Source organism: Danio rerio, chromosome 8 (assembly GCF_052040795.2).
Source record: "Danio rerio strain M-AB ecotype USA chromosome 8, GRCz13ab, whole genome shotgun sequence".
In the NCBI taxonomy this organism is placed as follows: domain Eukaryota; kingdom Metazoa; phylum Chordata; class Actinopteri; order Cypriniformes; family Danionidae; genus Danio; species Danio rerio.
In genome coordinates, this window is record NC_141028.1 from 9049203 (window position 1) to 9074132 (window position 24930).

Genomic DNA, 24930 nt, shown 5'->3' on the forward strand with positions numbered 1-24930 from the left:
ACATGATGAGTAAAGCAAGAGGAAGCTGTTGTTGAGTAAATCAGGAACTCTCACTTCATATCCCAAAAATGGAGAGACCGATCGTCAGGTAAGATTTTAGATCTTCTTTATTATTAATACAGTGTTTTTGCTATATAATGCGCATAAACTGACTAAATTAACCCTTCTCTGTAGTGACTATGGGGCGCATTACGGCGCCATTAACCAGGTTTATGGATTACCACCAGCAGCAGGTAGGAGTTTGCTGTGAATTTCGCAGTTTGGCAGATTTTAACACTTCATTGTTGTCCTCTATTTTCTCTTTTCAAAAGAGCCGCATATACATTTAAGACATTTTGTTGTACTGTATACCGAGTAGTAGGCTTAATATGTAAATGATTTGTTATTGTACTTTGTCCTAAAAGTATGCACTATTTTGAGAAGAAAAACAGATTTTCTGCAGTGATTTCTGATTGTAATTCATTTTAACTTGTGAATTAGAAAAATATTAGATTCAGTTTATTCAGAATGTTTGTTTTTTACTTAGGCCTATGCTGTATGCCTAATAGATTTTTATAATATATAGACATTTCCAAGATATTTAATTGTACCCTAACTAAGTTACACAGTAGGTATTGAAAGGACTATTATAATGAATTGTCCAGGACTGCTATCGGTCATACACTCTCAGAAATTAAGGTACAGAAGCTGTCATTGGGGCAGTACCTTTTCAAAAAAGTACATATTTGTACCCAGAGAGTCCACAGTGGTCCCTCAAAGATGCATTATAGTGGCCAGATGTACTTAAAAAGTACCTTTGAGATACCATTATGGACCCTTCAGGAACAAATATGTACTTTTTGAAAAGGTACTGCCCCAGTGACAGCTCCTGTACCTTTATTTTTGAGAGTGTATAAGAGATTGCTTTTTTACTCACGTTCACATTCTGCTTCCATATATATGCATACATACTCACCGGCCACATTATTAGGTACACCTTACTAGTATGCTCAATTGGTACTAATGGGCCCAAAGTTTGCCAAGAAAATATCCCCCACACCATTACACCACCACCACCAGCCTGAACTGTTGATACAAGGCAGGATGGATCCATGCTTTCATGTTGTTGATGCCAAATTCTTACCCTACCATCCGAATATTGCTACAGAAATCGAGACTTATCAAATCAGGCAACGTTTTTTTAATCTTCTATTGTCTAATTTTAGTGAGCCTTTGTGAATTGTAGCCTCAGTTCCCTGTTCTTGGCTAACCACCGTGCCATATTCAAAGTCTCTTAAACCACCTTTCTTCCCCATTGTGATGCTCGGTTTGAACTGCAGCAGATCGTCTTGACCATGTCTACATGCCTAAAATCACGGTGTTTCTGCCACGTGATTGGCTGATTAGAAATTTGGGTAACGAGCAGTTGGACAGGTGTACCTAATAAAGTGGCCAGTGAGCGTACAGAATGTACAGAAAAATTAAACATTTGATAAAAAGAAAAAAGTTCAGAAGATGCAAATATCCTCGATTTCCCCTTTTCGCTAAAATCTAAAGTGCACTTTTAAAATATTATGCATAAAATTTACCCAGCTATTACATCTTAAGATTAGTTTTATTTGGATTCAGATACTTGCTAAAATAGTTCAAATGCATGTTTTATATGTAATTAGGTTCATCCATAGTTAAATTTTCCATAAATTACTTGTGTCTTTATAAAATCTGCAGTATATTTTGAGAATGAAAGTGCAGACTTTGTTAGTAACTAAATACTTTACATGAAAAGATTTTATTAACAGATCAAAAGTTTTGAAAACAGTATCCCAGAGTAATGTCTTTAATAACGATCTACTGTAGTCCCATAAACTGAGGCCTTAAAATCATGAGATTTATAAAGCAAGGGATTAATTTGATTAAATCTGTATTAACTTGTTTACCCCGCTTCTATTAGACTCTCAGAAATAAAGGTACGCGAGTTGTCACTAGTCGTAGTACCTTTTCGAAAGATACATTTTTGTACTTAAAGGGTCCTTATTAAAACCTTGAGGGTACATATTAGTACCTAAAAAGTACAAAAGTGTACCTCTTGAAAAGTTTAGGTACTAATATACACCTTTGAGATACCAATATATGCCCTTTAAGTACAAATATGTACTAATTTGAAAAGGTGCTACCCCGGTGGCATCTCGCATACCTTTATTTCTGAGAGTGTAGGCATATGATAGCACCACAACAGTGACATCTTTGTACCTTATATTTCTGTCATGGCTCAGTGGTTAGCACTGTTGCCAAACAGCAAGAAGGTCTCTGGTTTGAGTCCTGGCTGGGTCAGTTGGCATTTCTGTGCGGAGTTTGCATGTTCTCTTCTTGTTAGTGTGGGTTTCCTCTGGGTGCTCTGGTTTCCTCCACAGTCCACAGACATGCGCTTTAAGTGAATTGAATAAACTAAATTGGCCATAATGTGTGTGTGTATGGACTGGCATCCACTGTGTAAAACATGTGCCAGGGCTCAACAATAGGGTATATGCCGAGCTAGTGCTGTTCCCATGCTGATACACTTCCGGTGACCTGTTATTGTGAACTTTTTCTCATTTTATACGGTTCCTTATACAGCATCGATGTTATAATGTCATTAAAATACATTCAGTTAAATAAACTTTAGCATTTATTTAGTTGCTCAAGCGTAAAACGAGACAAAAAGACGTTTACTCGCACGCGCCCGTCTGAATCGGCAGGCTAACGCAGAAGCTCCATTGAATATACTGGGGTAAAATAAATGCTCATATTATAAAGATATGGCAGGGGAAATGTAATTTAATGCAGTGCTTCTTGTACAATCTGAGACCCACTTTAAATCGGATATCACTGAGCTAGTGGAGATCACTGATTTGTAAAGAAAACAGACCTTAAACGCACCGGATTTTGCATTGGCATTCAATTCGCCGGAAGCACTTAACCCAGGTTAATGGCAAATTAAAAGTCCTATTAGCATGCTTCGGCATATACCCCATAAGTACTGCCCGGTGGCCCGGGGCCAGTGTAAAAGACACTTGGGACACGTTGAGCACGTTTTTTTATTTTTTTTGTAACGTGGTAACAACCAGTACAGCGAAAAGATGGCAACATGGCGGCAAAATTAAACAATAAGGCTAAAAGAAAACGTCTGTTTCTAAAGTCTTAGAGGCAGACAATTACATGGGAACAAAATTAAGCAACTGAAAAAAAAATAATAATAACAGTGGTCAGTTTGGCAAGCCATTTTTATAAAAATGATTTAGAATTGCATTAAAACACCAGCACATTTTTCATACAGCTCTTTCATTTGCATAAAATCTTGAATTTTGCTCATTATACATTTATTAACATATTTAAAATGTTTAAATTCTAGATTCACAGGCATAATTTTGCCATTATTTAAAATATGTGGCTAAGAAATAGCTATTAATTTTTTTTTTTTGTTTTTTTTGGTGGGGCCAGTGAAAATTTTGGCAGGGCAAGTAAAAATCTCAACCAATGGCCCGATCGGACCCGTATAAAAAATCCTTAGAGTTGAACCCTGTATGCTGTATAGGTTGGCGGTTCCTTCTGCTGTGGCGACCCCTGATGAATAAAGGGACTAAGCTGAAGTAAAATTAATGAATAAATTCATTTAATTAGAAGTTGTATAGAAAGGTTTTTAGGTAGGTGCAATCATGGCACACACTCCTAACCAGCAGGTGGCGGTAATGCACCTAAAAGTTGAATACAAACCACCAATAAAACTCATGGGGAAAAAGAAGAAGAAGAGAGCGCTGTTTGAAATTTTGCACGGCGGGGTACTCAAAAACGACAACATCTTGTACATCTGATCTGACATTCCGTGGACATGCCTCGCCATACATCGGCACACAAGCGAAAGCCATCGACGCCCAGACGCAGATCTCCCCCTGCATCACTACCACCGCCGGCAGGGTCAAGAACCCGCCGCCACAGCGGACCATCCGGATCATCCCCGCGCAAGAAACACAAATTTCGCCCTGGCACCCGAGCACTCATGGAGATACGCAAGTATCAGAAGTCGACCGGTTTTCTGCTGCGCAAGGCTCCGTTTTCACGACTGGTGCGGGAGGTGTGTCAGACGTTCAGCCGAGAGCACATGATGTGGCAAGGATATGCTTTAATGGCTCTACAGGAGGCTGCAGAGGCGTTCATGGTTCGTCTGTTTTCTGATGCCAACCTCTGTGCCATTCACGCCAAGAGAGTGACGTTGTTCCCACGTGACATACAACTCGCCCGGAGGATCAGAGGCGTTGAACACATGTAAAACTGCATGTCAGGATTTAATCAATTCCCTTCAGTCTTGCTGATGTAAGGACGCATTATATATTATATATTTTTTCTATTATTACAGGCCTCAAATAAAAATGTTTAGATAGTTGGATATGTTCAGCCTAATAAACCAGATGTTTGTATGAAATTAAAGTGTGCTGGGACACTTTTAACATTTTTTTTCTAGTATTGTAATATAAAACATTTTATTCTGTGTGGTAAAACTGCAAACATTGTGTTCCTTTTCTGTTTTTTAGTAATAAACCGATTTGTTGTAAATAATAATAAAGTCTAGATGGGATACAGCTGCGGATACTCGCGTCATTACTGTGACGCTACAATAACAAATTACGTCACTGTTAGGGTTATGCTTTTAAAAAAATACAATTTGATGGCTAATTTAATAAAAACCAGGTGTAATTACTGTTTTACATTAATGTGAGTGTTGGGGGTAAACGTTAATAAGGTACAATCGATGTGTGATTTAATAATTCAATAATTCTCGTTAACTTCCGACCGCAGCTGTATCCCTTCCAGCAATCCCCGCGAAAAACTTCTCACGTGTGTTGTTGCTGCTGCAATGGCGACTCGAGGCAAGTCAGCTCGCAAGCGAAAGGCGGATTCAGACGAAAAAGAAAAGCTTGACGATGCCAAGAAAGAAAAGCTTGAGGTTAAGGATGAAGAAACAGGACTGAGGGTGGTCATCGAGCATTGTAAGAGCTGACGGGTTTACGGGCGCAACGCGGACGTCGTGCGGGAAGCTCTTGCAGATTCGCACCCTGAACTCAAAGTGATGATAAACCCGCACAAACCCCGGAGAAACAGCTTTGAAATCACGCTGATGGACGGAGAAAGAGCGGATGTTTTGTGGTCCGGCATTAAAAAGGGTCCTCCACGCAAACTCAAGTTCCCTGAGCCTGCTGAAGTGGTGACCGCCCTGAAACAAGCGCTGGAGAAAGAGTAAAGACTGTCTGCTTTCTGTGCTCCTGGACACTGGATGCATTTATGATGTGAATGGACTAATGGGAAAATCTCCCCGTCTGTTTACTGATGACCGACTCTGCTGTTCTGGACTGGAATGCTGACTTTGCCTCGTTTCCTCTGTTAACCATTGTTCAGTTCTGCTGTCACATGATTAGTGTTAATTTGCCTTTATATGTCTTGTGTCTAGTGTTTGTGTCATTCACCTTTTAACTGTTTGAATGGCAAAAATAAAGCAACTATTTCTTGACAAAAGGCTGACTTTGACTTCTGTTAAGCTGCTAAACTGTTACTGCTCATTTCTGATTTCACATGACTAGTGTTACATTGCATTTATACATGTTTGGGGGGGGATAAAATCAGTGCATGCATTAATTACAGAGAACAGGGTAGCGGTAATGAAATGATGAAGTCACAGTGAACTCATGCATATTTTGAGTTGGTTTTGAGGATATTTAACTATATGGTCACATGCTTTAGAGTAGATTGATAGGCAACATAATGGTCTTTAAAGGGAAAAACCTCTCAATTTTAAGATGCATGCTAATTATTTAATGTATTTTTTCATACTTGGATGATTAAACCATAAGTCATTGTTAAGTTTTTATTTTCAGAATATATAATTTCTCATGTTATTTTTTCTATCTCCTTTTTTTTGGTTTTATTTTATTCCACCAGGTGGCGGTAAAACTATGGAATCCAAATTTAAAAGCCACATTTTGAAGTCAGAATTATTAGCTCTGTTTATTTTTTCTTCCAATTTCTGTTTAATGGAGATCAGATTTATTTAACACTTTTCTGAACATAATAGTTTAGTAACTCATTTCTAATAACTGATTTATTTTCTCTTTGTCATGATGACAGTAAATAATATTTGACTAGATATTTTTCAAGACACTTCTATACAGCTTAAAGTGACATTTAAAGGCTTAACTAGGTTAATTAGGTTAACTAGGCAGGTTAGGGCAATTAGGCAAGATATTTTATAACAATGGTTTGTTCTGTAGACTATAAAAAAAAGCTTAAAGGGGCTAATAATATTGAACTTAATATGGTTTTTAAAAACTGCTTTCATTTTAGCCGAAATAAAACAAATAGGACTTTCTCTAGAAGAAAAATATTATCAGACATACTATGAAAATTGCTCTGTTAAACATCATTTAGGAAATATTTAAAGGAGGTTTAATAATTCTGATTTCAATATATATAATGCAAGAGAGAATCTGATAATGACAAATGTCTCATTTTACCAGTAGAATAAAAATGGTCTAATGTTGTCAATGACAGATTACAAACATATATCTTAAACATAATATAAACATAGAGCTACGCATCAATGAATTTGCTCTTCAGTGTTTGAACTCTCAGTAATGATTAAATCACACTGAACTGAGCTAAACTGAACTAAACTGAACTTAAACACTAAAAACTGAACTACACTGATCCAGTTACTATGACCATTTATGTGAAGCTGCTTTGACACAATCTACATTGTAAAAGCGCTATACAAATAAAGCTGAATTGAATTGAATAATAATTCAATATCAGAATAATGAATAATTGTATGATGTCGTCACTTTACTGTGCAATTATGACCAGGACAAATTTAAAGTCTGTTCAAGTCCACCATTCCAAGTCATACAAGCTACATACAAAATGTAGCATTTAAACCAACAGTAGAGCTACACATAATATTACTACTGCTTTACCATATGTTTGAGAAATAACAATAATAATAGCCCACTCATATTAACCTTTATTTTACATCAATAGAGTCGAGAGGAAACCGTGATCTTGATTTTAAACAAAAAAATTGCGATTCTCATTTTAGCCAGAATCGTGCATTAATTGATTCTCAACTTTGAATGTCTGTCATAATATTTTATGACACCATTACCCTAAAAATATGATCTTTTTTTGATATTACAACCTATAAATATGTTGTTAAGATACTAAAACATGCAAAGGTCTGGGCCCTGCTTTTTATTTAAGCTATTTCACGGCACAGATGAACACAGTATGCTGTTTTGAAAGGTATATAAGTAAAAGTATAAGTAAATATGAAAATCATATTTATAAGTAAATATGAAGTAAATTTATGTTATTGCTACCAGAAAGTTCTGTTTATTTTAGCAGGAAATGGCTAGGCAAAAGATGCATGCATATTTAAAATCACAGCGAAAAGTAACAGACATGCATGCAGTCATTTTGAGCAATATTAAAGGTAGAAATGCTCAGTTCTTTACTGTTTTGTAATAAAACAAAACAAAACAATGTTAGATAGAAATACAAAGATATTTAGAAAATGTCAGGGTGTTATATGTCAGTTTTATTTCAAAGTTACTAAATTACAAAAATTAAAAACTCTCTGACTGCCTCTGTGGTTCTAGTGTTATAGCCACATCCCTCCACTTGGACCTTGCAGATGAGCGATTGATCCGCTGATGCATCAGCTGACCATGTTTCTAAATGCTCCTTTAAAAAGCTTGAAACTGTGTCAGTGATGTCATCAGCACACAAGCAGCCAATAGTGTTCAGCTATTTCAGACGACCCCTGCCTCAGAGTTTCATGGGCTGTGGTTTGGTAGCTTGACTGAGCTGTTAGGAAATGAGATGTTGTCAGATCATGTGGTGTGTGACCCCCCTCTTATAGATCATATACGTTGGTGTCACGTATTGTGAACACCACAGTGATTAAAAAACACAAAATCAAGTCATGTAAAGTAAACGGCACAGCCATCTGCTGATGTTTAAAGTCATGTAGTGTGCACTAGGCTTAAGTGAATATAGCAAACAAAAGACAAGTATAAGCAGTTAAAAAGACAATAACTAATTATATATTATCAAATAAGCACATTCAAATAAAACACACACTCTTCTCCCGCTAATATCCTCATGTGCAGCAATAAAAAGCAAAGGAAATGACTATCAGGCGATCGGTTTTTCCTGTGGCAGATCCAGCCCAGCCCCCTACTCTTCTCACAGAATTAATGGCGTTACTCAGTTTACATCTGCACACAATACAGAGTAACCCGTCCCCTCCTCCATTCAGCTCCAACCAATAGCTGCAGTGCTTAGATGTAAGCTACACATTCCTAGCAGACTCCCTCATTCCGGATACATTAAAGGCACGCAATCTTTAGCAAGAGGAAAGCACTGAATTCAGGAGTCTGCACACTATAATCACTTCTTCACAAGCTAAAAGTAAGTCTGTATATATTGCTATCATAACAACATACAGCCGAAGTCAAAATGATTTGACAATGTAATAGTATTTGCAGGTGCTGAGATTTTTCAACATCATTTTTAATAAATTATTTCTTTTGCCATGAAGAAAGCACATATTTGTCAACTCAATTTGCAAGATAATAACCTGTAAAACCCAACAGTCAGCTTTATCAAATGAAATGAGTGTAGATAACTCAAAATATACTGAAAGATAATTCTACTCATTTGAAAAGAGTTTTGAACTCAGTGTTGAAGGTAATGAGTACCTCATTACTTCAACTCAAATGGAGTAAGTTCACAGTACTCGTATAGATTAGTTTTTAACTCAAATGGTTTGTAGCAATCAGTTTCCTCAAACGGTTTGAGTTAACTTAACTTAGTGGGTCTTACAGTAGTCAGTTGGTTTCAGTTCTTTTCATTTATTGGGTTTTACGCCCCATTCACACGGGGCTTCAGCGTCAACGCTTGACAGAGGGCGTGTCTGAAGTTGGGGCTGACGCGTTCGTCATAGCAGCGTCAGCCAATGAAATTAGTCCGCAATCGGCTACTGTCTGAGCTGGTGTATTTGCATACAGCAATCTGATTGGCTGACGCTTTCTGCGGCGCTTGAAAAGTTGAGAAAGTCCCAACTTCTGCAGCGAGCAATGCCTCTGAAGTGGCGCCAACGGATCCACAATGCAGTTCAGCAATGCCTGACGGCACCCATTCAAAGTGAATGGGAAGCATTAAAGCTGATGCCCCATGAGAATGAGGCGTTACTGTGCTCAAATTGCTTCGTTTACTCAAATGGATTATGTTCAAAGTACTTAATAGGATTAGTTTTTGAATGGTTTGTAGCAATCTGTTGCCTCAAATGGTTAGAGTTGCTTTAACTTACTGGGTTTTACAGTACTCGGTTGGTTTGAGTTCTCTTCATTTATTGCGTTTTACTGTCCTCAAATTGCTTCCTTTACTCAAATGGATTAAGTTCACAGTACTCATTAGGATTAGTTTTGAAACTTAAATGGTTTGTAGCAATCGGTTTCCTCAAAAGGTTTGAGTAGTCTTAAATTATTGGGTTTTACAGTACTCTACTTGTTTAAATTCTCTTCATTTATTAGGTTTTACTGTGCTCAAATTGCTTAATTTAATCAAATGGAGTAAGTTCACAGTACTCATATAGATTAGTTTTGGAACTTAAATGGTTTGTAGCAATCGGTTGCCTCAAACGGTTTGAGTAGTCTTAACTTACTGGGTTTTACAGTACTCCACTTGTTGAAATTCTCTTCATTTATTGCGTTTTACTGTGCTCAAATTGCTTAATTTACACAAATGGAGTAAGTTCACAGTACGCATTAGAATTTGTTTTAGAACTTAAATGGTTTGCTGCAATCGGTTTCCTCAAATGGTTTGAGTTACCTTAAGTTTTGGGGTTTTATTCCAGCCAGAATAAAACAAATAAGACTTTCTCCATAGGAACAAATATTATAGGAAAATCTGAGAATGTCCTTTCTCTCTTAAATCTCACTTATTTTTGAAAAATAATACAAATTCACAGAAGGGCAACTTGTATATTATTTTGACTGCTGTACTGTAACTGTATAGCTCCTTTGGCAAAGCAGCTGAAGACTAATAATAGCTGGTTATTTATAATCCTTTTAATGAAGCTGTATTTCAAAACATGCCAGTGACTGACTGACTAACAAAAAATAAATCCAGCCTAAAATTAAATATACATTTAGAAAGATGTGCAATGGATATACTCCACACAAAAAAGTGTGTAAATATATGGTGACTTTTATGTAACAGAAGTTTATCAATGGCTGCAAATCTAAGTATAAAGCCACAGTAAAAATCTTCCCTAACTGCTTTGTGTGTCATTCAGCCATGTCGGCCTCGCCTGCTGCAAACACTTTTGGAGCCTCTGCACCTCCTGCAAACATGTTCGACACAGTGCCTGGATATGAAGGAACGCTGGCCGGCGGAGGCGGTAAGAAGAATGCTAGTTATTTCATAAAAGAAGGGAATGGACATGTTATAGCTTGAGTTTGATCTATGACTGATGTTCAAAGCACAAAAGCTTATGAATGGATTACTATTAGTTGTCACAGATGTGTTTTCTTTGGAAAGGCGGGTATCTTCCTCCTCCAATGCCATCCGTGCCGATGCCTGTGCCTGAACAAGCCCCCCACCCACCAGATTGGCAGTAAGCGCATTCATTTCTGGAGAATTAAATGAAGAAGAAAAAATGCATGCAACGAATCCCAATGTACAATCATATGTGACCATGAGCCACAAAACCAGTCATAAGTGTCATTTTGTTTGGAAATTGAGATGTATGCATTATCTGAAAGCTGATAAATAAGTTTCTATTGATGTATACTATATTAAAGTGGTGTAACAGCTCACAAATCTCACGGTTCGGATTTACGTTATGGTCTTTTAGTCTCGGATCGGACCATTTTTCGATTCAAGGGGAGAAGACAAATGTAATTTGCTTTCCATTTATTACAAAAACAGCACTGCAAGACACTTTTGGCTTCAACAAACAGAACTTAGAACCTGTAATTTAATTAAAAATAAAATGAAGAAATAATTAGCTGAATTAAAAATAATAGTAAAATATTCAGTACTGTAAAAAAATTTCTGTTGCTGATACGGCTAAATGTAGAAATCTAACATTACAATTTGTACAACCCATATATATTTAGTCATTTTCAATAAATCATTCTGTTTTTCACTCATAAATCTTCACGTTTCATTGCTGGAGGCATCATTTTTGAAGAATTATTCAGTGGCATATTTTTAATGGCTGGTTGTCGCCACCTCTTGGCTAAATAATGTCATTGCTGCCTACAACTTTCATTTTTGAGCATCAAGTAAAACAATCTACTTATCACAATATTTGGACAAGAAATAAGACACAATTTTTTTTTAGATCCTCCTAATCAACTATGACCCAGGCTCAACATTGCATATCTTGCGATGTGATTATTGTAGATGCACACATTGCGATATCGATGCTGAAACAATATATTGTGCAGCCCTATTATGATGAGATTATAATAATATGAGATGAGATAGCTCTAATTTAGTTTTTATTTTATCTTCCCTTTTTACTTCATTTGCTTACTTTTAAAGTTGGAGAATTTGCTCCCCCGACAGTATCGAATGTCGATATTTTTCAAGGGATCTTAACGTAGTTGAAAATTCAAGTATCGTGAGAAAATATCTTCATAGAAAATGATCTGCCTAATGTTCAGATGATTTTTGCAATAGAAGAATCTATGATTTTGACCCATACAATGCATTTTGGGTCATTGCCAATGATAATATTGCATCATAAGACTGGTTTGTGCTCCAGGGTCACATATTGATTAATTTCTCAAAGTCTGGATGTTTGCCTAGTTTAATGAGTAACCAGAGACAGTATTGTTGGGCAAGTGTGATTTATTATTCACTATTGTTAAGACTGTGACTTAATGAAATAAACACAATTAAATATTACAATTGAATATTACTTAGTTTGTTTAATATATTCATTTAGTAAAAACAATAATAAAAAGTCATCATTTTAATGTAATATATTTAAATGAATACTTTTAATATTTAATATACTAATATGTAAAAATATGTACCTTTTTTCATTGCATATCTCCAAAATTATGCAGCTATAGTGCAAACTACTCTAGAGTTTTATAGTTTTTAGTTTTCATTATGCAAATAAATGATTTAATTAAAAAATAATAATGCAATAATAAATTTTTTATGTTAGCACAATAATAATAAGTATAGACCATTTCAATTCAATTTGCAATTCAATCATAACTTAACGTTAAAACAGCTATCATAACATTATTTTATCAATATGTGGCTCTTTTTGGATTCTCAGAAGCTAGAGATTAAAAATGTAAAACAGGAAATATGTTGAGATTGTTTTTGTTTACATCCCACAAAATAGTTTATAATTAATTTTTTCAACAGCAATATCATTAATCATTCAATACAATAGCTTTTATAATATAAGCTATATAATAATAGCTAATATAATATAGGTTTGGGGTCAGTTTTTTATTATTAATTTTATTTAGTAATTTAAAAAAAATATTCTGTTTTTTTAAGGCAGCATTTATTAAATGTAAAGAAATAATTGTTAAATACTTATTATTATATATTTAATTAATACTTATTGTATGTAGTTTCAAATAAAATGATAACTCCAGTCATTATTGCTTTAATTACTATTATGATTAATAAGACTAATATTATATATATATATATATATATATATATATATATATATATATATATATATATATATATATATATATGTATATATGTATATATATATTATTGTTGTAGTTGTTATTATTATTATTATTTATTATTATTATTATTATTATTATTATTGTTATTATTATTTTATAAATAATAATATTTAATATATTAAAGTGATTTCTGACAGATCATGTGACTCTGAAGACTTGAGTAATGAAGCTGAAAATTTATCTTTAAAATCACTGGAATAAATTATTAAGTTAAATTTTAAACTACTTTTGAGCGCTTATTTTAGAGTGCAATGACATTTTACAATTTTACAATGTGTTCTGTATTTTTGCTTAAATAAATGCAGCCTTGGTTAGCAGGAGAAGCTTTTTTAAAAACATTTATAAATCCTACTGACCCCAAACAGTAGCGTATATATTTTTATATATTATATAATATTTATATATTGTTTAACAAAAATACTTTGATATATTATTTACACATTTTTGGGAAGATTCAACTTCAAAAACAGTTCAAAAGCTTCATCAAACACATGTGCTGATTCACCCTGTTCATTCATTACGGTGCACTACGACCTGCATTAGGTGTGTCAGGTGTGTTAGCTTAGTAACTAAAAAAGTGTTACTGAATGGTCTTTCAGTAGCAAGACTGACAAATGCTGTAAAACACACCTTATTGTTCAAGCGCAGAGGTCACTGTGTATTGATCTTTTTTGTCTTCTTGTTATCAGTATACCTTCCATCTCAGAGGAAAGAGCACGTGAAGCTTTCGCAACATACGTCTCTAGCAATTGCTGCTATAGTTCTGGCCCCGTCACAGATGGAGTTATAACTAATATGCAGTCTTTTAACACCTACAGAGTAAGAACCACACCAGATCATCTTGATTATGAGCATCTTTTGTTTTGATTCTGCCATTTTTATACATACAGTGCTCAGCGTAAATGAGTACTATGGAGCTAATAATATGCCAAAACAATCTGAATTTCAATTGGAATTAATGACAATTGTAATTTAATAAATCTAAATTTTTATGCCATTAAAAACTGTTTTGAATGAGAAATTCCTAAATTTTAATTACATTTTTTTACTTCAAAATTGAACATCTGAAATTTAAGACAACTGAGTTTTAAAAGGCGGATTTTTTATAGACGTATTTTCAAACTTCAGATCTTTTGTTTTAAATAGACTGCAGATTTCCAGTTTTAAGTTTTCAAAGAAAAAAAAAATCAGAACATCAAATTTAATATTCTAAAATTAAAAACCATAAATTAAGATCGTGAAATTCAGATTTAACAGAAAGTAGGTCAGAGGTGATCAATAGGGAAGAGTAGACGATCACTGAAAAGTCAAACTGAGAATCATTTACCTTGATTCATAATTATGAATGAATTACAGGGTGCAAATTACGGGGGTGGCGGGTTTGGGGGGGTCTAGAAATAGGTAAAAATAGGTGTTTTTTATCTACATATACAGTAGCCTAATGTAAAATTAAACTCATAGTGGGGAAACAAATACATTGTTGCTTCATGATCGCTGGCTTGAAGTTGAAAGCTATAAACACATTTATTTAACCAGCCTCAAATTTCTGAGTGTCCTAAAAAACATTTTTAAGGGCATATAAAAATTCAGATTTATTAAATTACAATTGTCAATAATTCAAATGAACACAATTCAAATTCAGATTATTTTGGCATATTATTAGCTCCATACTGTGAAAGGTAAAACCTGCCAATTTTAAATAAATCAAATAAACATTGTAAATTAAAATGAAAACCAGGATTACCAATTTCATTTTAAAACACTGTTCACAAAATAGCTGCCAAAATTAAAAAGAAATGAAATTATTTAATTTAAAATTGTCATTTTTACTGTGACAACACATCGTCCCGCGAGGCAGTGGTGCAGTAGGTAGTGCTGTCGCCTCACAGCAAGAAGGTCGCTGGGTCGCTGGTTCGAACCTCGGCTCAGTTGGCGTTTCTGTGCGGAGTTTGCATGTTCTCCCTGCCTTCGCGTGGGTTTCCTCCGGGTGCTCCGGTTTCCCCCACAATCTAAAGACATGCGGTACAGGTGAATTGGGTAGGCTAAATTGTTCGTAGTGTGTGGATGAATATATGTGTGGATGTTTCCCAGAGATGGGTTGCGGCTGGAAGGGCATCCGCTGCGTAAAAACTTGCTAGATATGTTGGCGGTTCATTCCGCTGTGGCGACCCCAGATGAATAAAGGGACTAAGCCGACAAGTAAATGAATGAATGAACACATCGTCCCTGTCAAATCGATAAATACAATGAAGTTGCCGATTTAACATTTCATTTTCACTGCATTTCCGCATCAAGACTGCCAATATTAACATAAAAGTCAAACTGAAAAATAAAATGCAAACACAATTTTTACAAAGCGTGTTATTAATGTTCATGCTATAATAGTGACACAATCCAAATTAAAATGTATATTCAAGTTTTTCCTTTCACAAGGCACGCTGTCCCTCCATCCAAACATGCTTCTGCCATCGGCCTCTGAAAACACTCGACGTCACTCGAATACGCCCCTCCCACTGATTAGCATACATGCTGAAGTTGAAAATGAAATTGAAAATGAAAACTGAAATAAAAGTGTCAATAAAAACTTGAATGTACATTTTAATTTGGATTGATTTAACAATGAAATGTTACATCTTTTTCCCAGTAATGGGTTGCAGCTGGAAGGGTATCCCCTGCATAAAAACATGCTGGATAAGTTGGCGGTTCATTCCGCTGTGGCGACCCCGGATTAATAAGGGGACTAAGCCGAAAAGAAAATGAATGAATGAATGTTAAATTGGCAACTTCATTGTATTTATCGATTTAACAGAGACTATGTGTTGTCACAATGAAAATAAAAATTAAATAATTTCATTTCATTTTCAATTTTGGCAGCTATTTTGCGAGCAGTGTTTTATAATGAAATTGTTACTCTGGATTTCATTTTAATTTAAAATGTTTATTTGATTTTTTTTTAAATTGGCAGGATTTATCTTCCATGGTATACAGTTATATTTAATAAAATAACACTTTAGTCACTGAACATCTTCAAAAATAGAGAGATGATTAAATTCATGCAAAATATTACAAAGAAAATTAGCAATTGATAAATTCCCACAAGATGTCATATATTTTTTTATTTCTTTTAATTTTTCCTCTATTTTTTAATAGTATTTTATTATTTTCCCCCTAAATTTTTCCAGATTTTGCTCTGTACTGAGTAATGTATTAAAATATGAATTAAAAATATCTGAGGGTTATACTCCTATATGAGCAAAACTGCTGAGTATTGTAATCCTATATGCTGAGCACTGTACATTATGGTAATGTTGATATAATTTGAGTGTTAACCCGAGCTCTGTCTACTTATTCATTTCTGTTGTCAGTATCGTTTGGAGACGTTTACTGAGTCCAGATCTACTGAATGGAGTCAGGAACCATACTCAGGTATGCAAACACAGATTTGTTTATGCATCAAGTATGTTAGCCATATCGATCCTTCTCTTGCTTCATTTTACATTTCACACCTTAAAAATGGATACAAGTCTGATCCCACGTTCCTGCAGGATATGATATACCCCTACGCCCATGCCTTCCCCTTGCTGAAAATATTCTGTCAGCTTTATCTTTAATTAAAGAATTAATAAACGATTACAGCTCAGAATGATGTATTGTGTAGACATGTAATAATACAGGATAAAGTACATGTGTTTTTTCACATAATAAACCCCTTCAGACTGTAAAAGATGCTGGGTTCTACACAATTACTTAATTAGGTTTAATATTGATTAAGTTAACTTACACGTTTTTACAAATTTAAGTGGATTAAACATAAAACAATTAAGTTGTCCCCCCAAAAAAACACAAAATGGTGTTGTTTCAACTCATTTAAAATAAGTAGTTTGAACAAGCAGCAATTTACATTCTTAAATGTTTCATTTGAGATCATGAAAGTAGCACATTACCAAACATCATGAAGGTAATAAATCAGATGCTTGTTTGTAGTAAAAATCCAAGCAAAAGAGAATTGGGCTTTCACCTACCCCTTCACGTGAACATGCGAACTGAGCGGTAGAGGGAAGTGGAAGATCATGCAAAAAAATTCTGTTAAATCAAAAAGAAGATATTTTAAGAACAATGCTAATGGTAGCCATTTTTAATCGAAATCGTTCAAAATTTATGCTCAATTTCAATTATCGAATCAAAAAATAGAATCGTCGATGCTGCCACGCCCCCATGTCAGCTTGGCTTGCCAAGCGGGGAAAAAACATGCTTGTTGAAGTGCTTGTTAAACTGCAGAAGCAGGAGACCCGTCGAGAGAACTTAAACCCTCTCCTCTTTCAATGAAGTCGCCGGTGTTTAAGCATTTTGGATTTCCAGTGAGTTATGTTGACAACGTTCATGTTGTTGACAAAAAAAACACAGTTTTGCAAGCTCTGCTATGTACGTATTACGTACGGTTCGTCCGATAGACAACACCGGCATCACGATCCTCCGCCCGCCCCCGTTGCAAATCCGCTCGCGAAAAGTACACACTCAGGCCCTGTTTACACTGTCTTTGTTTTTAAATGGCATTTTAGAACGACAACGATTTGACATCCACAGTGGCGTGTAGCATTTCTGAGCAGCCCTCCTTCCTCTCTACCTCTGAAAATGCACATCACGTGACCACACAGACACAGACGCACACACAGCCATGCGCTCGAGACAGCAGGTCCAGGCAGTCAGAGGACTGCTTCAATCTTTCACTCACTTGTACTTTGTCATTTTAGCGAACACCTCAGATACTGTTGGCTGGTTCCTGTTGGTTGTGCCTCTTTTTTACCGACGCCATTATAACGACACAGATCACTGCCTATTCACGAGTCCCGCAGAAATGTGTGTATCTTGTGTGTATCTTGCCTTTATTCATTTACTGTATGATTTGTTTATGGGTAAAACAAAGACCATGCAGGTCAGGTAGTTTAAACGGTAGGCTACGAATAATGAATTGGTCATTAATGAATTAATTATTCATAACCGAAAATCGAATCAAATCGTGCCTTTAGAATCAAAAATGTAATCGAATCGAGGATTTGGAGGATCGTGACACCCTTAATTGACACCCATGACTACATGACATCCAAATAATAAACAGTGTTTTATTCTTTATTCTGCCTGGTGGTATTTCAGGACAGCCTGTGGATGCTGGAGTTCAGCCGGCTCCAGGACCGTGGCAGATCGCTGCTCAACCTCCACCCTTCTTTCAAGACCAAAAGCAGGCCATTAAAGTGCCTTTCACTTCATCAATTAAGGTAATAACAACATGCTAAAATATGCTGTGTAATAATTATTATTATTTAGATGATATTATATAATATAAAGTAATTTTGTAAGAGGCGACGCGGTGGCACAGTAGGTAGTGCTATTGCCTTACAGCAAGAAGGATGCTGGTTTGAGCCTCAGCTGGGCTCAGTTGGCGTTTTTGTGAGGAGTTTGCATGTTTTCCTTGCATTCGCATGGGTTTCCTCCGGATGCTCCGGTTTCCCCCACAAGTCCAAAGACATACAGTACAGGTGAATTGGGTAGGCTAAATTGTCCGTAGTTTATGAGTGTGTATGGACGTTTCCCAGGTATGGGTTGCAGCTGGAAGGGCATTGACTGCATAAAACATATGCTGTATAAGTTGGCCGTTCATTCCTCTGTGGCGACCCCAGATTAATAAAGGAACTAAGCTGAAAAGAAAATGAATGAAGGAATTGTGTAAGATAAAAAAAATGACTGTATAGCTTCAGTTATACCAGTTTCAAAATGCATAAGCCAATAAAATAACCACATTTTATTGACAGTTAACTTTTTAATAACCTACACTCTAAACCAGGGGTTTTCAAAGTGTGAGGCGCGCCTCCCCTGGGGGGCGCCAGAGCATGTCAGGGGAGGCGCCGGAAAAATATTATATAATAAAAATATAATTATTAAGTTCAATTATTATATGTATTTTTATTATATTTAAACGTTTTAATTAAACAAAGCTAAAAAAAAAATACGTCAAAAATAAGAAAGCCTTTTTTACCCAGAAGGCCATAGCTGTGAATTCGCTTCTGTGTTGCAAGCCTGCCAATACAGGTATATGCCTGCTAATACAATGGATCGGTTTCTGAGACCCCCCGATTCAAAGCCTTCAAGTTCAGGGCTTAAACCCAAAAGACGGCGATATGATGATCAGTATTTGAGTTTAGGATTTACGTGGACAGGACCAGCTGATGAACCACGACCTTTATGTTTGTCAAGATATTTTGGCTAATGACAGCATGAGACCCGCTAAACTTTGGCGACACACCAAACCAAGCATGATGAGGTAGCAGAAAAACCTCCAGAATTTTGTGTGTGTGCGCGTGTGTGCGTGCGTGTTTGGGAGGAGGGGGGCACCAATGGATAAGTTGTGTCAAAAGGGAGGCCCACTGTCTTAGACTTTGAAAACCCCTGCTCTAAACAGTAGCCTATACTACATAGAAATGCTTCTTTTAAAAGCACCTCCTTCCCATGTTGCTGTCAAATAAATCGGATGTCATGCCAACTTGCTATTGTAAACAGAAGCATGCAATGCCTGACCACCTCTAAAGAGCTTAGAATCACCAAGAGGCCACACTCAATAGAACATTCCATTGCAAAAGCAGTGCCTAGTGACTCCTCCATTCTGAAGTGAAAGCGATCGGATGTCCATTGGATCTTTTTTTTTTTCATACTTGTCTTTTTTTATATGTCTTATATAAATAAACTTGCCTTGCCTTGCCTTTTTGCTGTCGGGATGGCAAGCAGCTGCTTTGTTTTTTTATTTATTCATTTAAAAAGCACATTAAAGCTGAAATACAACCTGAAAGATGGCAATACAACACTTAGGGCGTACTCACATTATGTACAGTTGCCTTGAACCGGGCCAAAACATGCTTGTCCCTCTCCCACCTCCCCCAATGGCCAGCACTCACATTACATTCGGGCCTGAGCACGCTTATGTCATCGATGATGCGCTGTTTTGAAAGCACTTTTGCTCAGCACAGTGGAGATTTCTTAAGTTATATTTTTTAAGTCGTTTGATATTCAGTGACTTTACAGTGATATTCAGTGACTTTTTTTTCAGTGAAATATTCCACCGAACAGATCAGCCACTTTTGACGCTCATAAACAATCAAAGTCCTCGTGCTGCAGGAATGAGGAGGTTTGCTGAAGGTGCAGCTGTCGTGCAGTGAGGGGTTTGCATCTTTAATAAACTACGACAGTTTGCGTTCATTGAACAGTAAGAATGATTAATAAATCCATATAAAACAGTCCTGTAATTCACGACTCGCTTTCAGTTTTGGGCTCAGGTGTGTTTTTCACTCACACACAAGCGTATCGTGGAAAGCCCAAGTGAACCACAAATTGGCCAACCTCTTCCAACCGGGCCAGGGCCGGCCAAGTGAACCATGCCTGAGCCCGATTCAGAGCACTCACACTTCTCAAACGATCTGGAAAACAGGCCTGGCCACAGTTCGGATAGCATAGTGTGAGTACGCCCTTACAGTCACAAGACTGTAATAAAAATAGTAGTAGTTTATTTAGTAAATAGTTTAATAGTTAATTTACAGACTTATTGTTTAATATGTTTTGACCATACTTGTTTTCTTGAAACTGTCACGTTTAGATGAAATTACTTTAAATTACTTTAATTTAGTAGTTTACGCACTGACATAGCCTAATACTTATCAATACTGACATGTTAAATAAAGTTAGCTTGACTCTCAAAATGGGATGTTGATAACAGATTAGCAGTACTTTTTGCTGGAGTATTATTTTATTTTATATTTTTATTATTTTATCAGAGCGGTCCGAACTGTAGTTCTGCCGAGTGACTAAAAAGTGATCAGCATGATGGTAAAAAACTGTACATTTATAGTCAAACCATTCTTCTGCAATCTTATACCAAAAACGGAAATAAGGGCAGTATTAATAGCTTAAAATGTGGGAGAGCGTTGATATTATGTGATTGTATTGTATTGCTATATGGAACAATTAAGTGTTGATGTTAAATCAAAAGTAATTCACAAATACTTGAAAATGAAATGATATAATGACAATAATTCTCTATGGTTACAACTGAATTAATAACGAAATACTGTATAAAATGATAAAATATGAAATGATAAAACATATGGTATAAATTGTACCCAGCTTAAATGTAAAATTAAAGTTACCAGAGGTAGAAGAGACATGGAGGGAGGGAGAGAGAGACAAAAGCCCCTTTCACATAGTGATACTGGTAAATATCCGGAAAATTTCCGGAACGACTTTACCGGTATATTCAAAAAAGCACTGTTCACACAGGCGAGGACGTTACGGAAATTTTCCGGAAAAGAGCATTCACACATCCATTCCAAAATACCGGTAAATTCTGACATCATTCACCACAAATGAGCTTTAAACGGCTGCGCTTGTATTTGTAAACATTTGACTAAATTACAAACTCTGTGGATGATCAATATTGTGAACAACTTTCTCAGGATCACTTTCGCATGTCGAGATGTTCATAATATGTGCGTGTGCTGGCGCTCACAGGCTGTTTCACAGGCACACGAACGTAAACAAACAACGGCTTATCATAAGCATCTCATCGATGATTATTTACACAGTTGGCATTAAGAAGAACATATAAACGTGACCTGACTAACTTCTAGCAGCTAAATGTGTCTGGAAAAATATTCAAAGGTTTTTATTCTCACAAACCGCGCGGACGTAAATGCGTCTGACTGTTGTGATTGGCTAAAGCAGACGTCTCACGTCAGCACGTTCTAGACGTGCACGCGCTTATTACGGTAATCTTCCTTCTGCATTCACACAGCGCAGCATTCCGGCAAATTGCCGGTAATGTTACAACTTCTCTTTCCGGAAAATAGCCAGAACGAATTTACCGGTATTTTCAAAAAGGACCTGTTCACACATACAACCTTTCCGGAAAATTGCCGGCAATTTTCCGGAAAGGTCTGTATGTGTGAAAGGGGCAGGCCCAAAAGCCTGATTGCAGTAGAGTCAGAGAAGATAGACTCCAGAGAAGGAGAGGAGCAGAGCAGGAGAGAAGCAGGCCAGGAAAAGAGAGGGCAGGAAAAAAGAGAGAGAGCCAGAGTTTACCACCTATTTTGTATCTTTCTTGACCATGTGACCACCAATGCTGAGACTTTCAAACTGACCAATCAACATATGACCACATCATAAAACCCCCAAAGTCCACACAACAGGCCCTGATCTCATCAGTATCTGCATTTGCAGTCAGTATGGACCTTCTTGAGAGAAAAAGCATGTTTTGTCATATAAACAAATGCATATGATAATTTAGCCTCTTACACAGTTGTGTAAATTGCTTCCGTGTCTTCATTTGTAAGTCACTTTGGATAAAAGCGTCTGCTAAATGTAAATGTATTTAAAAACCTACTCTCCAAATGTATTTATTTCTATATATATTTTCATTCATTATTTTTAATGCTGTCATAAATGCTTTTGTTGTGTATATTTATTTTTTGCTTCACCCTAATTTGAGTAAAAAAAAGTAATTAAGTTATTTTGTTAACCTTACTTTTATGTTATATGTGAAACGGATATTTATTCGACTTTAGTCATATTAAACTTAGTCATGTCAACATTTTGGAAATTGTTTTTATTCAAGTGGTACTTACTGCAGAGCCACTTGGGCAGAGCTGAGCTCCAGCAAGGGGGGAGCTTGAGCTCCAGCTTCTCCTTTCTTGCGCTTCTTCTACAAGTGATGTCACTGGGGGTTGGGGTTAGGGGTGGGGTGGGTGTACGCATTAAAACAGCTTTTAGAAGGAGGAGCTGGAGCTCAAGCTCCCCCTTGCTGGAGCCCAAGTGGCTCTACAGCGAGCAGTGTCTCATTTCTTTGGGATATTGTTTTTAAATGTTATTTTTCAAAGGGGATGTACTTGTTTTAACTCAATATTATAATAAATTCTGCCTAGTGTTGGTGATCTGTGCTGTTGTTCTATTGGAATTTGGAACACTAGCGGCATCTAGTGGCTGTTTACCAAATAGCAGCAGAGTGTTGCCTCTTGGTGATTCTAAGCTATTTGCCACCTCTGAGTTCCTCTGATTGGTCCACTGCTTTGAAACTGATTGTTTTCAAAACACGGCGCTCTTGTGTTTACATAGAAAAACAATGGAAAGTATCTCATTCATAAAGAAAAGGTTCATTTTATTGTGAATGGCCTCGAAGTAGTCATACAGTATGTGCTTGTGCACCTTGGCTTTTATGGCTAGAGATTAATGCAGAGACAGCTCACGATGAACACTGTAAACTAGCTTAAACTCTCTATTCATTCTTTTTCCTTCGGCTTGGTCCCTTTATTCATCTGCACCACAGCAGGATGAACTGCCAACTTATTCAGCACATTTTATGCAGCAGATGCTCTTCCAGCTGCAACCCAGTACTGGGAAACATTCACACACATTCACTACGGCCAATAGTGTTTATTCAATTCACCCACACCAACACGAGGAGAACATGCAAACTCCACACAGAAATGCCAACTGACCCAGCCGGGACTCGAACCAGCGACCTTCTTGCTGTGAGGACTTACAGTGCTAACCACTAAGCCACCCTTAAACCCTTCCTAATTGTACTAATGACTACTTTAAGTTCTAGTGGCATGTGTAAGGAATTGAGGGGAAGCAGAGTACGGCTGTTTGTAAAACCTAGATTTGATTCAAAATGAAAGAAAGAATCAAAATGCATTGGGAAACTCTCAGAATCAATGCAGAACCGTTTCTTGATCTCATTCTGTTTGTACCCTAGAACTGTCACGTGTGTCTTGGAATGGGAAACAAACCCTGCACCACCTGTGCTGGAGCTGGAAATGTAAGTCGGTTTAGGCTGACACAGACTGAACTAACTGCATGATGGACAATTCATTATCCTCAATGCTATTTCCCCCCAGAGGAGAATACGACACTTGTAAAGTATCTTTTTGTGAGATGCCAAGAGAAGACTGCTTTGTGTTTATCCTTTGTTGTTGTCCATGTGCAGAAAGTCTGCTGGGTGTGTAATGGTTCCGGTTCCCGTCTTAATGATGAACGATGCTCACACTGCAATGGACAGGGTCGTGAAAAGTAAGCCCTCTGTATCTGTTCGTTCTTAACATGTCTTTAATATAATTTCTCTGTTAAAATAAAATGTTTCTTTGTTCTTGTTTAGTTGAGATTTTAACACTTTAAGTACAGTTGAAGTCAAAATTATTAGCCCTGCTGTGTATTTCTTTTTAAAATATTTCCCAAATGATGTTTAACAGAGCAAGGAATTTTTTACAGTAATTCCTATAATATTTTTTCTTGTGGAGAAAGTCTTATTTGTTTATTTCGGCTAGAATGAAAGCAGTTATTAACTTTTTAAAAGCCATTTTAAGGTCAATATTATTAGCCCCCTTAAGCAATATTTTTTCAATAGTCTACAGAACAGACCACTGTTATACAATAACTTGCCTAATTACCCTAACTTGCCTAATTAACCTAGATAAGCCCTTTAAATGTCACTTTAAGCTGAATAATAGTATCTTGAAAAATATCTAGTCAAATATTATGTACTGTCATCATGACAAAGATAAAAAAAAATCAGTTATTAGAAATGAGTTATTGTCATTGCAAGAACCAAGTAAAATAGAGAGATACTTCATAAATAATACAGAAAAAAGATTCCAGCTAAAAAACTTGTCTCCCATTTATACAAAAGATTAGTAACTAATGCTGTAAAAAATACAGATCACGTTAAAAGAAAATGGGAACTAGAACTAAATATGGATTGAGGATGAGGTCTGAATTGAGTTATGTGAAGGATGTCCTAAAGGAATTAATAGTCAATTATGGAAAGAATTTGTTTGGAAAGTGGAAATGAGGTACTTTAATACTCCTTTTGTAATTTCTACATATGTAAAAGCACCATCTGTTGCTTTGTGTTGGAGAAAATGTGGTAAAATTGGAGATCACCATTTTTTGGGACTGTCCTAAGATTCAAGAATTTTGGAAAAAAAAAAAAAAAAAAAAGAAATCAATAATATATTAGATTTAGAAATACCCCTTCATCCAGTTATGTGCTTACTGGGAGCACTGTCCAAAGAAATGTTTATTGAAGAAACAA

The 24930-nt window shown here is 36.2% G+C and overlaps 3 protein-coding genes and 1 long non-coding RNA gene across 5 annotated transcripts in view; all 4 read left to right on the top strand.

Moving 5' to 3' along the window:
• ssuh2rs1 (ssu-2 homolog, related sequence 1) overlaps positions 1-24930 on the top strand; it is a 37076-nt gene continuing 12146 nt past the window's right edge. Inside the window, exons 1-9 of one of the 2 annotated variants that reach the window (XM_087263895.1) lie at positions 1-88; positions 175-233; positions 10361-10465; positions 10606-10681; positions 13493-13622; positions 16169-16229; positions 17955-18076; positions 23596-23658; positions 23827-23909. In XM_087263895.1, the coding sequence (XP_087120021.1) occupies positions 69-88; positions 175-233; positions 10361-10465; positions 10606-10681; positions 13493-13622; positions 16169-16229; positions 17955-18076; positions 23596-23658; positions 23827-23909 (719 nt within the window). In that variant the 5' untranslated portion in view covers positions 1-68. 2 annotated transcript variants of the gene reach the window in all.
• Positions 670-3188, top strand: LOC147842555 (uncharacterized). The gene is made up of 2 exons (XR_015497594.1): positions 670-890; positions 2194-3188. It is a non-coding gene; the product is annotated as an uncharacterized LOC147842555 (long non-coding RNA).
• On the top strand, positions 3747-5523 carry cenpa (histone H3-like centromeric protein A). Its single transcript, NM_001164240.2, is given in 1 exon segment — positions 3747-5523. A coding segment is annotated over 1 exon segment (438 nt). The 5' UTR covers positions 3747-3844; the 3' UTR covers positions 4283-5523.
• Positions 4712-5523, top strand: selenoh (selenoprotein H). The gene is given in 1 exon segment (NM_178133.3): positions 4712-5523. A coding segment is annotated over 1 exon segment (384 nt). The 5' UTR covers positions 4712-4867; the 3' UTR covers positions 5252-5523.